Genomic DNA, 16,237 nt, shown 5'->3' on the forward strand with positions numbered 1-16,237 from the left:
TAATCTGACTGCCTTTTAATTTCTAAATCTCCCTTAAACGTGTGCTGGAGTTTAGCTCCACAAGTAGAACTTCTGCTTCAGTACCAGCGACCAAAGTGGACCTGTGATCTGGGCAGTCTATAATCCAATGGTATAAACATTATATTTTCCAGTTTCAGAAAACCCACATTCCCTGTGCTCTTTTCTTGTTTCTCCTGATCCACAGAGGTTCTCACATCCATCTGTCACAAAAGTTTCATACCACTCCCTTATTTTGTTCTACTTTTCACCTTCCTCATCAGATTCCAGCGTTTGTACCTCTTGTCTCCACAGCACCTTGCAGCCTCTGCTTTTAACTTCATTCTCCCTCTACTTCCATTTGCCTTTTCTTTTAACTCTTATCTGTCTCTACCAGCCACTATGTCCCGACTCCACCTCTCCCTATCTGTCCATCATCTCCCTCCTTACCTTAGTCCACCTATCATCTACCAACGCTTACCTCACACTTCCCCCCACGCCTCTTTATACTAGCTACTTCCCCTCTACACTCTCAGTCCTGATGCAGGGTCTGAAACCAGAGGTGTCAGCTATCCACAGATATTGCCCAACCCATTGACTTTCTCCAGTGACCACAGTATTATCTGGATCTCTGTGTCATCTCTGTGACATGTGCATATGTGTCTGCATGGAAGAAGAGTCAAGTCAGCATGTTTCAAGCCATGAGCACACAGAATGGGGGAATAATTGCGGGACCTTGTGGCCTACTCCCACTTCTATTTCTCGTGTTTATGTTTTGCCTGGGTACTGCAGTTTCTTCCCACAGATCCTTGTGGGCAGGTGAACAGGGAAATAACTTCCAATGCCGGCAGGTAGGAGGGTTGTATAAGATGCAGAAGGGTGTTAATGGATATACAAGGGATACAAGCGCAGGAATGACCTGCCAAGAAAGCATCACAAGGAAGTATGAGAAATACAAGCTGCTCCAAGAACTCCATCTTTCAGGGTCTTTCCTTACTGCAGCTGGACTGGAACCCATCTCAGCCAATCATTGCACAATTTTTCAATCTTTCATTCTCAGTATCTGAGCACAACGGGCCCAAGCAGCCATTTTCATTTATCTCACTGTGCTTAAGGTGGTGATGTTGGAATGCTTTCTAAAAGTAGTTGCTTTAAGGGAATTTCAGGACTTTGAACAATTTTGCAAGGTAAAGTCAGAAAGCAGGATGTCTCAGGTCTTTTTATGCTTTCTCAGCTGATGAATGCTGATCTCAATCAATAAAGACCGCATCAGCACTTTGCCAGAACTGAACTAGTTCCAAGATCCAACAGCTGTCTTAGAACAGCCCAGATATTTAGCTCAACCCTTTTTCATCCTTCCCTTTAAAGCAGGGGCAAATATATATTGAGCAAATTTTCTGAAATAGACTAGATTGGAACTCAAGGCAGTAATCTAATTAAGTCTGTTGTAACTCCAAGCCATAGGTACTGCATGCGCAAATAGTATAGCACTGATTTTAGTATTTTTATAATTTTCCATAAATATTCATGAGAAAACAAAAATGCTGGATTACGTACGGTGACTGGACTCCAAAGCTGAGGATGGACCTAAAGTCCATAGGACTTTTCCACAGAACTGGGTTCACTTGAATGAGACTGGTTTCCTCCTCTAGATAAAAAACAAACAACCACTGACTGCTGCAAAACTCATTAGGTGGAACAGCACATAGACACTTCAAATAAAAGAGTAGCTCAGCTCAAGAGGTAAACTTTTGGACTGATTAACTGACAGTAAATTATAAAACACATCTTACAGCTTTGTGGAATATCCTACAGCAGAAACATTGACCTTTGAAAGAACTAGGTTAAAAGGTGCTTAGGTAAACTTAAACTGGAATCCAATCTCTTTGCTCTGGTCTCCTTTGCTGGATGTTAATACAGTAAAACGTGCATCACTTTGGATTTTGGCAGTGCTGAGCTTGTAGATTTTGTGGTCTATTGGATGGTATTCTTTTTAACATTTCAATGTACTTTCAATCACACAATTTTTATCAATTTTTATGCAGACAATGTTTAAAGTAAGTGTGGCAGACATTTCCTTCTTCCACGAGTCTGAAGAGCACGAGAAACATCCCTCCTTCTCCCCTTTGAGTTTTAAGGAAGTATTGGAAGCACTCCTCCCACTCCACCACGAGTTTAAAGGGAACATGGAAAACATGCCAAATCAGCAAGGCTCCCAACAATGGGATGGAAAATTGTCTAAGTTTTACTATAATCCCAAAGCTATACATTTCCAACATTTCGTTTTTGTTTTGGGTTTTCAGCATCAATGGTATTTTGCTTTACAAGTATTTTCAAATTTTATTTAGAAATACAGCCCTTCTGGCCTAATCAGCCTGTGACACCCAATTACACCTATTAAATCTATTAACCTACTAACCCATATGTCTTTATGGAAGGAAACAAGCCCAGAGAAAACCCACATGGGTAAGGGAAGAATGTCCAGACAGCAGCAAAATTAAACCAAGATCGCTGACTATATAATAGTTGTGTGTTAATTATGCAACCCTAATAGCCCCACTTCTGTGTCACTCATGTACACTGTGGTGATCATCAGCATGTGACAGTGGGCAGCTGGTGCCTGACAACTCTTTCCTTCCCACTCCTACCATATTCCACCAAAGCTCTAATCAAGCACCAGAATGCCAAACTCCTGTCTCATACTGAGTAATTTAGTCTGATCAGATATCAGACTGTGTCTAGATTGCTTTCCAAACATATCCTTTCTCATTAAAATCAATTTCCCTCACATACGTACCTTTTGTGCCCGAAGCATTCAATCCCATAATTCTTGCTAAGACATTTTCTAGCCAGCGAGATATTGTGAGTGTACGTGCTATTGTTTCTGTATCTTTGCTGCAATACAGAACAGATTGAACGTTACAAAGAGACTTCTCATACTAAATACATTTTCTAAAATTGTGAAGCTGTCAGTTGGTTGCCTTTCCAATACTAGTATTACACTCAGTTTAAACTCATCTCATCTGAACCTAGTTGACATTTTTGAGAGTGCAGTACTGGAATATCAGTGACAAGCCTCTGGAACAGAGCACAGATAGGAATAGATCAGGGTAACAGCAAGGAAACCAGAATAAAACAAAAAAAATCAGAAGATTTAAGTGGGAAAGCGGAAACACCTTTTGAACACTTCTTGAAGTGTTTTTTTAAAATCAACAGTAGTGAGGTTATTAATTGAAAAGCAATTAACTACAAATATTGGAAACAAAATACATATGACCAGTGGACTGTTCAAGCACCAATCTATTTACCACATAAGATTTTATACAGCAATGAAGAACTAGATTGCTAAGAGACATACCTATCTAGACTATGTGCTTGCAGTGGAATGACTGGGATGACAGTATTACAAAGAGTCTTGCACAAAGGGCAGAGGAACTCTCCATCTTCCAGACCAAACGGAAGCTCAATGTGAACCCGGTTGCGTGTTGAGTTCTGCATAGATCCAAAACATCTAGAAATGACAAAACAAAAATCTAAACATTGTGACCCATTATGGAAAATGTGGGTTTTAGGTTTATATGTACAATATGATTCCTGATCCGACTCAACACTCCTGTCATTAAGCAGAATATTAACATTTTCCATGTCAGGACTACCACCATAGGGAGTGGGTTACAAATATGACTGGAATGAAATTATGGCTTGAATGACTGAAGATATTTCATAGTAACCAGAAATCATGTTGTAAACCTCCGGGTACATGAAGGTTAACCAGCTTAAGTCAGTTTGAGATCAGAATCAATACTCAATACATAACGGGCACATACCTCCCCACATCAATATTATCTACAGAAGGTGCTGCCTCAAGAGTAACAAAATCCATCATCAAAGATACCCACCATTTGAGCCATGCCATCTTCTCTTTGCCACTGTCAGCAGGAGGTACAGAAACCAGGGGTTCCATACAATAAGGTTTAAGAACAGCTATTTCACTTCAAACATTTGGCTGTTGAACCAACTGGCACAACCTAATCACTGCAGTTTAGCAACAGTATGACCACTATGATGACCCCGCACTAAAATGGACTTAATTTGTTTTTAATTGTGCTCTTTAAAAGTTGTATACAATTACTGTTTTCTCATGATGCTACTGCATATAGTTTTGTCACTGCACCTGTGCACACATGTATTTGTACATATAACAAGAAACTCGACTTTGAATACCTTGCTACACCACTCAAATGTACTCCTGCTGCCTCTGTGATATTAATTCCTACCTGTGACATTTTTCCCCTTCAATTCTCTATCCTTCCAAGGCATATATTGCAGATGACAACATCTGCTCAACTTAATCTCATTTTTCATGGACTCCTGACTTCCATTTCATTGTATTCTTCAAGTAAAGACAGTACAAATTGCTGCTTTTCTTTAGCACACCATTCTCACTCTCTGCCAAATATCTATTTCACCCAAGATATCAAGTTTCTGCCATCCATTTTATGCACTATGAATACACGTCCTCCCAAAGTTATCACAGCTTCCACTACTGAGAAAAGCTCTAACCCAAACAGTTTGGCTGCTGACAATGTAGTTAAATAAGAACAAAGGCCAACCAAGGGTAACAAGTAGTTAAGCCAGAGAGTTCAACCCAACTATTTATATATTGTCATAAACTGAGGTCCCACACAGTAGAAGAAACTTGTAGCTCAGCAGCAGCTGGCAAATCCATTCTATCAGCCTCCTAAAGTGCTCATTTATATGCATACACTGTACATGTCGGGAGCTCAGAATTTTGTGAGGACTTGTAACTTAAACCCAATAAATAATGCTTGTGAAACAAGAGTTAGAGATTAAGACAATGGAATACCTCCTTCACAAAGTATAGTTACTTCCTGTTAATTCTTATAGCTGGAATGAAAGAACAGAAATACAGTGGTACGGTATCTATACTGCATCTGCTACTAGACAAGTTCTATCTTAAGAATGTTATTTATAACTCCAAATCTTTAAACCATGGACCTCAGCCAGAAAAGTGATTAGATTCATTCTTCTGAATCATTCTAATCTTCAGTAGCCTGCTCAAGGGTCTCGAACTGAAACATCGACTGTACTCTTTTCCATAGATGCTGCCTGACCTGCTGAGTTCCTCCAGAATTTTGTCTGTGTTGCTTGGATTTCCAGCATCTCCAGATTTTCTCTTGTTAATGATAAGACTCAGTTATGTCTTGAGAATTTGTGCAAAGTAATTATTTCACAAGATCTTGAATGTAAAGTAAAAAGATACGATCCAGAAGTATAATGCCATGTTAAAAGGAGAAGAGCAGAACCGTGTGGCATGCTCTTACTACGGTTTCATTCTCGGCAGACACTCGGGAGGACTGCAGTTCTGGACATATTCAAGTTTAGAGCGCACTCTGTGGCTTTTTATAAAATCAGCTCACGCACAATAATTGTTCCTTTAATGTTGTCACCTCCTAAAGGATTGTGTCTGATTCAGAGACAAACAGTTTAAAAGTAAGAATGCCTGCTGCTGCCATTGACTGTTCATGAATGAAGTACAGTGCTTTAGTTAGCAGCAGAGGCTATGCCCTGAGCTCCAACCTGACTGAATTTCAGACCTGTAGAGGCGCCTGATGCTGACGCCCCTACAAATCTAAAGCTGGCACCTACAGAGCACCTGGAGCCAAGTCCTGATGCCAAGGCTCCTGGAGATGCCCCCAACTTAACTGGTGGGACAGCTCACTCCTTGCCTGGTCTTTCAGGCCAGTATGTGAATCTGACAGGCAAGCTTAATCCACTCCAAGTCTTCCCTTCAGCAGTCATTTACCTTCCAGTCCAGATGGCTCTATTTCAGGACCAACCAGATGTGGTCACTCATCTTGAAAGTGTGGTAAGAGGGCTGGGCTGCAAGTGAGGTTGAAACAAGTTCTCCTTCTCCAGCATACTACTAGTTAAACTAACTAGGATGATTAAAAAATATGGAGGGCTATCTAGGGAAAAATGGAGGGAAAGGTTATTAATCTAAGAGTAGGTTAAAGGTCTGTACTATATCGTGGACCGAAGGGCTTGTATTACACTGTTCTAAAGTCCAGGCCATTAAGAACAGAGCAAGACTGACCTATCAAAGAGAACTGAAGGGCTGCTATGTGCTAAACACACAAAATACTGGAGGAACTCAGCAGGTTCAGCAGCATCTATGAAAATGAATAAACAGTCGACATTTCAGGCTGAGATCCTTTATCAGGACTGGAAAGGAAGTAGGAAGAAGCCAGGAAAAATAGGTGGGTGAGGGGATGGAGTGAAAGCTAGAAGATGACAGATAAAGCCACATAGGTGGGAAAGGTAAAGCACTGGAGAAGTAGGAATCTGATAAGAGAAGGGAGTGGACCACGAGAGAAAGGGAAGAACAGGGGACGGGGGGTGCGGGCGGGGGTGAAAGACAGCTGAAGTGAAGTTGTAAAAGACATGAGTGGGAAATAGAAGAGGGAAAGGGGAGGAGTAAAGAAAAGATACTGGCATGGATAGAGGAATGGCTGACAGGCAGGAGGTAGTGAATGGGAATAAAAGGGGCCTTTTCTGGTTGCCTGCCAGTGACTAGTGGTGTTCTTCAAGGGTCAGTATGGGGACCACTACTTTTCATAATGTTTGCCAGTTATCTGGATAGTGGAATTGATGCCTTTATGGCAAAGTTTGCAGATGATACAAAGATAGATGGAAGAGTAAGTAGAGCTGAGGAAGCAATACAATTGTAGCAGGGCTTAGGCATATTGGAAGAATGGGCAAAAATGTGGCAACTGGAATACAATGTTGGGAAATGTATGATAATGCATTTGGGTAAAAGGAGCAATAGTGTGGACTAGTATCTAAATGGGGAGAATGTTCAAATATCAGAGGTGCAGAGGGACTTGGGAGAGCTCATGGAAGACTCCCAGAAGGTTAATTTACAGGTTGAGTCCCATAAAGAAGGCAAATGCAATGTTGGCATTTATTTCAAGGGGAATAGAATATAAAAACAAGGAGATAATGCTGAAGCTTTATAAGACACTAGTCAGGCTGCACTTGGAACACTGTCAACAGTTTTGTGTCAGAAAGGATGTGTTGTCATTGGAGAGAGTCCAGGGGAGGTTCATGACGATGATTCTGGGAATTAATGGGTAAACATATGAGGACTGTTTGGCAGCTTTGTGCTTGTACTCACTGGAATTTAGAAAAAATGCACTGAAACCTATCGAATGTTGAAAGGACTAGATAAGGTGGATGTGAAGAGGATGCCTCCAATGGTGGGGGCATCCAGAACTAGAGGGCACAGCTGCAAAATTGAGGGGCGACCCTTTAGAACAGAAGGAAGGAGGAAATTTTTTTTAAGCCAAAGAATTGTGAATATGTGGAACGCTCTGCCACAGACTGCAGTGGAGGGCAAGTCCATGGGTATACTTAGAGCGAAAACTGATAGATTCCTGATTGGCTGGGATTTCAAGGGATATGTGAGAAGGAAGGTATATGGGGATCAGCCATGATGAAATGGCGGAGTGGACTCAATGGGCTGAATGGCCCAATTCTGCTATGTCTTACGGTCAAACAAATGACCCTAACAGATTTGCAGGTGAAGCCCTGAATGGAGGTAGCCATTCCTGAATAGTTAGTAGGTTCTAACCTGATGGCATTAATATCAATTTTTCCTTCTTCCAGTAGTTCTTTTCTCTTCCCCTCCCCCTTTCCTCTTCTACTTCCACTCTGGCCTCTTGCCACTTCTCCGCAACTATCCGTTTAATTTAGTGGATGGACCATTCAACATCCTCCAGCAAAGCTAGAGGTGGAGGTCTGCTTTCTAATCAACAAATCATGGTGCTTGGATAAAATGATTCCAGCAAGGTTCTGCTTACACAGCCTGGAATATCCAATGGTGATAAATTGTCCATAGGAGTTCACTTCAGAATCAGGATCAAGTTTAATATCACCGCAGATGTCGTGAAATTTGCTAAACGGCAGTAGTACAATGTAATACATAATAATAAAAAGTGAATTATGGTAAGTATATACAAGTTAAATTAAATTAGTGCAAAAAAAATAGTGAGCTAGTGTTCGTGGATTCAATGTCCATACAGAAATCGGATGGCAGAGGGGAAGAAGCTGTTCCTGAATTGTTGAATATGCCTTCAGGCTTCTGTACCTCCTTCCTGATGGTAATGATGAGAGGAGAGCATGTCCTAGTTAATGGGGGTCCTTAATGATAGACACCACCTTTTTGAAGTATAGCTCCTTGAATATGTTCTCCGTCAGTAACTTGATTTTGTGTGTCTTTTTTACACAGCAGTGCACCTCTACAAACCCACACCTCCAGTCTCATCTCATTGATTGGAGTACCTGTCTCCAAATAGCTTTTGTAGTAGGCATTACCCCAGAGATTCACATACTTTTTTGAATCTAGACTGTGATTGTTTAAATGGTGTACTTGGTATTGAGAAGAAGAACAATTGTTTGTGTTATTAGATTATGCAGATTGTGTGTGTCTATTATTGTGATTTAGATGAAGATTACAAACCTTTTCTTGCAATTTTAAGCATTAGCCTTGTCCAGGTGATCCAAGGCCACATGAAGAGCTCATAACATAGAAACATAGAAATCTACTGCAATTTACAGGCCCTTCAGCCCACAATGTTGTACTGACCATGTAGCCTATTCTAGAAATTGCCTAGAATTTTCCTACCACATAGCCCTCTATTTTTCTAAACTCCATGTACCTATCTAAGAGTCTATTGTATTCTATCGGCCTCTGCCACCTTTGCTGGCAGTGCATTCCATGCACCTAACACTCTCTGTGTGAAAACCTTTCCCCTGATATCCCCTCAGTACCTATTTCCAAGCTCCTTAAAACTATGACCCCTCATGTTTGCCATTTCAGCCCTGGAAAGAAGCCTCTGTTAGCCACAGGATCAATGCCCCTCATCATCTTATACACCTCTATCAGGACACCTCATATCCTCTGTTGCTCCAAGGAGAAAAGCCAAGTTTACTCAAGCTATTCTCATATGGCACTCTCTCCAATCCAGGCAACATCCTTGTATATTTCCTCTGCACTCTCTCTATAGTATCCACATCCTTCCTGTAATGAGGTGACCAGAACTGAACACAGTACTCCAAGTGGGGTTTAACTAAGGTCTTACAAGACTGTAACATTACCTCATGGCTCTTGAACTTATGATGAAGGCCAACACACCATACACTTTCTTAACAACGTCAACCTGTGCAGCAGCTTTGAGTGTCCTATGGACATGAACCCCAAGATTTCGTTGATCCTCCACACTGCCAAGAGTCTTACCATTAATATTATATTGTCTCTTCAAATTTGACCTACTGAAATGAATCACTTCACACTTATCTGGGTTGAGCTCCATCTGCCACTTCTCATCCTGGTTCTGCAACCCATTGATGTTGTGCTGTAACCTCTGACAACCCTCCAGACTATCCACAACACCCCCAATCTTTATGTCATCAGAAAACTTACTAACCCACCCTTCTACTTCCTCATCAAAGTCATTTATAAATATCACAAAGAAGACGGGTCCCAGTAACACCACCGGTCATCATCCTCCATGCAGAACATGAACCATCCACAACCACCCTTTGCCCCCTGTGGGCAAGCCAATTCTGAATCTACAAAGCAAGGTACCCTTGGATCCCATGTCTCATTAGTTTGTGAATGAGCCTCACATGGGGAACCTCATTATATTACTGAATATACTGTTCAGTATATTACTGAAATCCATATACACTACATCTACTGCTCTACCTTCATCAATGTGTTTTGTTACATCCTCAAATAATTCAATCAAGTTCATAAGACATGACCTGCCTTTGACAAAGCCGTGCTAACCATCCCTAATCAGATTATGTCTCTCTAAATACTCATAAATCCTGCCTCTCAAGATCTTCTTCAACAACTTGCCCACTACTGAAGTAAGACTCGCTGGTCTATAATTTCCTGGGTTATCTCTACTCCCTTTCTTGAACAAGGGCACATTTGCTGCCTTCCAACCCTCTGGTACTTCTTCTGTCCCTATTGATGATGCAAAGATCATATCCAGAGCTCAGCAATCTCCTCCCTCGTTTCCCACAGCAGCCTGGGGTATATCTATTCCGGTCTCGGCGACGTATCTAACTTAATAACTTTCAAAAACTCCTTCACATCCCCTTTCTTGATGTCTATACACTTAAGCGTTTCAGTCCGCTGTAAGTCATCCCCACAATTGCTAAGGTCCTTTACACTGGTGAATACTGAAGCAAAGTATTAAGTACCTTCACTACCTCCTCCGGCTCCATGCACATTCCCACTCTCACTCCTGATAGATCCTATTCTCATACAGCTCATCCTCTTGCAGAGCTCTAACAGTACCTAGTTTCTTGAACCTTTCATAAGTTTTTCTTTTCATCTTAACTAGATTTTCTACATCCTTTGTACACCATGGGTCTTTCACCCTACCATCCTTTGCCTGCCTCAATGGAACATACCAATGCAGAACAGCATTCAAATGCTCCCTGAACATTTACCACATTTCTGCTGTACATTTCCCTGGAAAACATCTGCTCAAAACTTATGTTCCCAAGTTCCTGTCGAACAGCATCATATTTCCCCCTACCCCAATTAAAATGTTTTCCCAAATTGTCTGTTCCTATCCCTCTCCAGCACTATGGTAAAGGAGATAGAGTTGTGATCACTACTTCCAAAATGCTCTTGCACTGAGAGATCTGACACTGGATTAGGTTCATTTCCCAAAACCAGATCAAGTACAGCCTCTCTAGTTGGCTTATCTACATATTGTGTCAGGAAACCTTCCTGAACACACCCAAATCTCCACCACATCTAAACCCCTTGCTCGAAGGAGATGTCAGTCAATATTGGCAAAGTTAAATTCACCCATCACAACAACCCTATTATTTTTGCATCGTTTCAGAATCTGCCTTATCTCTTCTCGATGTCTTTGTTACTGGGGGGGGGGGGGGGGGGGTGCAGGTGGCTATAAAAACACCCAGTTGAGTTATTGAGTTATTGCCCCCTTCCTGTTTCTCAACTTCCATCCACAATGACTCAGTAGACAATCCCTCCTTGACTTCCTCCTTATCTGTAGACATGACACTATCCCTGATCAGCAGTGCCACTCTCCCATCTCTTTTGTCTCCTTTCTGAAACATTTAAAGGCTGGCACACTCAGCACCCATTCCTGCTGAGTGTTCCAAGACTCTGTAATGGCCACAACATCATAGTTCCAAGTATTGATCTATGTTCTAAGTTCATCCACCTTGCTCATGATAGACACATCTCAAACCATCTGGCTGAGTGCTTCTTTGCTCCGTCATCTGCCTATCCTTCCTCAAACTCCCTACAAGCTGTCACTACTTGTGCACCAACGACCCCATCCTCTGCCTCTTCACTTTGGTTCCCAACCCCTTGCAAATCTAGTTTCAATCCTCCCCAACAACCTTAACAAACCTCCCTCCCATATATTGGTTTCCCTCCAGTTTAGGTGTAACCCATCCCACTTGTGCAGATCACCCCTTCCCCAGAAAAGGTTCCAATGATCCAAGAACTTTGCCCCCTGCACCATCTCTTCAGCCACTCATTAATCTGTGCCATCTTCCTGTTCTGACCTTCACTAGCTCGTGGCACTGGGAGTAATCTGGAGATTACCACCCTGAAGGTCCTGCTCTTCAGCCTCCTTCCTAACTCCCTAAACTTACAGTGCAGGACCTCTACCCCTTTCCTGTCTACATCATTGATACCAACATGTACAACCTCTTAGATGCTCACCCTCCCCTTCCAGAATATTCTGCAACCACTCAGACATCCTGGACCCTAGCACTCAGGAGGCAACAGATCATCCTGGTGTCCCTTTTGTTGCCGCAGAATTTCCTATCTGTCCCCCTAACTATCGAGTCCCCTGTGATTACTGCTCCACCTGACTTCATTCCTCCCCTCTGAGGCTCAGAGCCGACCACAGTACTATTAGTCTGGCTGTTGCTGCCTTGCTCAGATAGGTCATCCCCCTCAGCAGTATCCAAAGGGAAATGGTCATGGGGGACCTTGAACTGACCTTTTCCTCTCTCTACTCCCGGAATTCTGCATTATGGGTGTAACCACCTGCTCAAAAGTCATATCCATCAATTGCTCTGCTACCCGGATGATCCTAAGTTCATCCAACTCCTTTAAAACAAGCTTTGCCGACTTGTGAGTAATCTCCTCGAAGTGCTCAGCTCCCTATGCTGGTTGGACCTTGTTGTGTATATGGCCTGCTTACACAACTGTTATTAATAAAAAGACTATGGAGACTGGAACTAAGTTTCATGGTTCTTTACTGGTAGAGTCCAAACTTGAACACACACACACACACACACACAGATCAATACGCACCTAATAGTGCATGCAATGACATGTTACTACAACATCAAGTAGTCCCTTATTAAAATGTAGGCTATATGGTACACTCCTCCCCTTTTATTTTAATAGTGTATCAACTTTTTTTTCTTATTCTTCTCTGGGGCACTATGCTAAACAGATGTTTATCCTTAACATACAAACACCTAACATTTGTTTACAAATTATTACAAAGTAACTTAATATCAAATTATAACAAGCCTTCTTTTCTTTTTTTTTTCCTTTTCGTCTGAGACCCATTTAGAGCTCAAGCGTCTGGGGAGGTCTTCTCTGTCTCTCTGGGTAATGTCTGTCCTGAAATGTTTGCTTTGGGGAATGAGTATTACTACTATGAATAGTACTACTAGACAGGTATACAGAGGAATTTAAGGTGGGGGTTCTATGGGAAGCAGGGTTTAAGGGTCAGCACAACATTGTGGGCTGAAGGGCCTGTACTGTGCTGTATTACTCTATGTTCTATGAGTTTCCACAGGTACATCAGGTGAGTCATCAGCACTGATGACAGGCTTATCTATAGATGAGGCTGATGTGGTCACATCAGGAGTGTTTGCTTCTATGTCAGGGGAGTCCAGGCAAGGTGTTGTTGTGTTTTTCAGCTGAGCATCCATGATTTGGTCCACATGATGTCTCCATACGTTCTCTCCCACCTCCACTGTAAATATCTGTGGCCCGTCTATGGCAGAAATTGTACTCAGCTGCCACTTTTCAGTCCAGTAATCACATGTCAGAACTGACTGTCCCACACTGAAGCTCCATGTTGACTTAGCATTCAAGTGTTTGAACTGTCTGTTCTCCACATCACGCCGTACATCTGGTTTGAGAAGATCCATGCGGGACCTCAGGTTCCTGTTCAGAAACATCATCTCTGGAGTCTGGTTAGTGGTTGCATGTACTACATTATGATAGGCAAAGAGGAAGTTGTCTATCTTGCGTTACAGTGGTCAATTTTCACTGTCCATTGCCTTGATGGCTTTCTTGAACGTCTGCACAAATCTTTCTGCCAAGCCATTTGTGGATGGATGGCAAGGGGCAGATGTAAAGTGCTTGATTCTATTGTTCTTCACAAAACTTTGGAATTCTTCAGAGACAAACTGTCATCCATTGCCTGTGCAGATTTCTTCTGGTATGCCATTCCTGGGGAACATAGCCCTCAGAATTGTAATGGTCTTTTCCAATGTGTCTTCATTTTGATGACCTCTGGCCATTTGGAATGTGCATTACAGCAATTAAAAAGATAGAGTCTATGAATGGTCCAGCAAAGTCGATGTGCACTCATTGCCATGGTGATGAGGGCCACTCCCATGGATGGAGAGGGGCTTGTGGTGGTGTGTTCTGGATCTTTTGACATACAGAGCAGTTCTTGGTCAAGTCCTCAATCTGTTTATCGATTCCTGACCACCACACATAGGCATGGGCAAGACTTTTTATCTTCACGGTACCCAGGTGCCCCTTGTGCAGTTCCTCCAGCACTCTGGTGCGTAGCTTGCGAGGAATCACAACTCATGAACCACGCATTAGTGTTCCCCAACACACTGACAACTGCTCTTTCCTCACTGAGAAGGCTGGAAACAGTGTGTTACCACACAATGGCCATCCCTTTACCGGGATGTCATACACTTTTGACAACATAGGGTCATTGTGTGTTTTTCTTTCAATAAGTCTGTCACTGGTAATTGTTCAACTATTGTTGTGTGAAAGGCCCCTGCTGAATCCATTTGTGTAGTTATCTCTGAAGTCGGCAGTAATAAGCGTGACAAACCATCTGCGTTGCCAGGGTGCTTGGTCCCCTTGTGTTCAATGTCATACCTGTGACCTCCTAAGAAGAGACCATTGCTGCAGCCTTTGTGCTGTCATCACTGGAACACCTTTCCTTGGGTTGAAGATTGACACGAGAAGCTGATGGTCAGTCAACAGGGTAAAAAGCATTTGACTATACAGGTAGTGACCGAACTTCTTGACTCCCCACGAGGCTTAGGGCTTCTCTGTCAATCTGTGCATAGTTGCTTTCAGCTGAAGTTAGCGTTCTTGAGGCAAAGGGTGTTGGTCTTTCTGAGCCATCTGGAAACTTGTGCAGTAACACAGCTCCTATCCCATGGGCTGAGGCATCACAAGTCAGTCGGATTGGCACAGGAGGGGTCAAAGTGCGCAAGCACCCATTCTGAAGTTGGGTCTTTTAGTTTCTTGAAACACTTTCTCACAGCTCTCAGTCCACTTCCATTGTGTCCCTGTCTGTAATAGTGCATTCAGTGGGTGTAGGGCTGTGGATAGGTTAGGCAAGAACTTGCGGTAATAGTTCACTAGTCCAAGATATGCTCTCAGCTGAGACACATTTTCAGGTGGTGGTGCCTTAAGCACCGCTTCTATTTTGAGACATGTGTGAGCCATCCTTGTTGATCACACGTCCACAGTATGAAATTTCCTTTTTGAAAAACTCACATTTCTGTCGATTAGCTCTGAGTCCATATTCTCGTAACCTGGTGGGCACTTGTTCAAGGTTAGAAAGATGTTCGTCGTCATCTTTGCCGGTGACAATAATGTCATCCAGGTAACACTGAGTCCCTGGAATCCCCTGCAGGACCTTTGCCAGATTGCAGGCGCTGATGCTATCCCAAACACCAACCTGTGTACTGATAAAGTCCTTTGTGTATATTTATTGTCAGGTATTTCTTGGATGTATCATCGATTTCCATTTGGAGATAAGACCGGGCCAAATTGATTTTTGTGCAATGTTCCCCTCCTGACAGGGAAGCAAAGATGTCCTCAATACGAGGTAGAGGATACAGTACCGTGCAAAGAACTAGGTTAACACTCACTTTAAAGTCTCCACATATGCACACCTTGCTTGGTTTTCCTGGTTTTGTGCTGGAGGTTTTCTTCATCACTGGAACAATAGGCGTGGCTCATTCACTCCAATTCACCTTTGACAGGACCCCAGACTGCTCCAGATTTTTCAGCTCAGTCTCTACTGTTGGACAGATTGCATATGGCACTGGTCTGGCTTTGTGAAATTTTGGACATGCATTTTCCTCAATCTCAATCTTAGCCTTCATGCCCTGAAGTGTTCCTATTCCTTTCATGAAGTCAGCAAATATTTGTGACAGTCTCTCAGATGTGGCCTTGCTGCCCTCCTTTGCTGACACAACTAGTGCCTTGATGGTGTGCCAATCCAACTGAATGTTCCTGAGCCATTCACGTCCCTGCAACCGTGGTCCTCCATTTTTCAGTACATAGAGGTTCAGCTGCTGTGTTTTGTCTCCGTAGGTCACTGTCACTTTAATTTTACCTTTGGGACACACTCTCTGTCATGAGTAAGCCTTTAGCAGTAGTTTAGTTCGTTTCAGAGGTATGTGAGAAAACAGTTGTTTGTAGTCGTGTACAGAGATTACTGTTAAAGAAGAGCCTGTATCCAAACTCCATTTTCAGTCTCACGCTGCCACTTGTGGAGTGATCTATACTACTCTTTGATTATCTGTCTCTTTCATGCTGTGAAGTTGCAGACAAGATAATTCACTTTTGTCTTGAGTCATTTTCATCAGAACTACTTTCTTTCATTTTGTGTACATTGTTGTGTTTTCCTTTCTGTGGTTTCTTGTTTCTGTGTATTTTGTCCTTTTTCTGCTGTTTACTAGCTTTGCATACTCTGCCAGTGTGGCCCTGTTTGCCACAGTTTCTGCATTCTTTGTGTTAAACCAATGGTCACCAGGGTCATGTAACATGCCCCCATAATGGTAACATTTCTTTCCTTCATTTCTGTTCAGTTACATTTTATTTGTAGCATATCCCAGAGATTTTTGTTGTATATCTGAAGCA

General features: G+C 42.4%; 1 protein-coding gene across 3 annotated transcripts in view; it reads right to left on the reverse strand.

Annotated features, from left to right (window-relative positions):
- The window catches only part of ubr1 (ubiquitin protein ligase E3 component n-recognin 1), a 302,958-nt gene that overhangs the window by 76,949 nt on the left and 209,772 nt on the right, over positions 1-16,237 (reverse strand). For all 3 annotated transcript variants that reach the window (XM_059951970.1, XM_059951981.1, XM_059951990.1), the window contains 3 exons: positions 3,356-3,508; positions 2,795-2,892; positions 1,555-1,645 (listed from right to left, as the gene is read on the reverse strand). In XM_059951970.1, the coding sequence (XP_059807953.1) occupies positions 1,555-1,645; positions 2,795-2,892; positions 3,356-3,508 (342 nt within the window). The remainder of the gene's footprint in view (positions 1-1,554; positions 1,646-2,794; positions 2,893-3,355; positions 3,509-16,237) is intronic.

This window comes from Hypanus sabinus, chromosome 2 (genome assembly GCF_030144855.1).
Source record: "Hypanus sabinus isolate sHypSab1 chromosome 2, sHypSab1.hap1, whole genome shotgun sequence".
Lineage (NCBI taxonomy): Eukaryota > Metazoa > Chordata > Chondrichthyes > Myliobatiformes > Dasyatidae > Hypanus > Hypanus sabinus.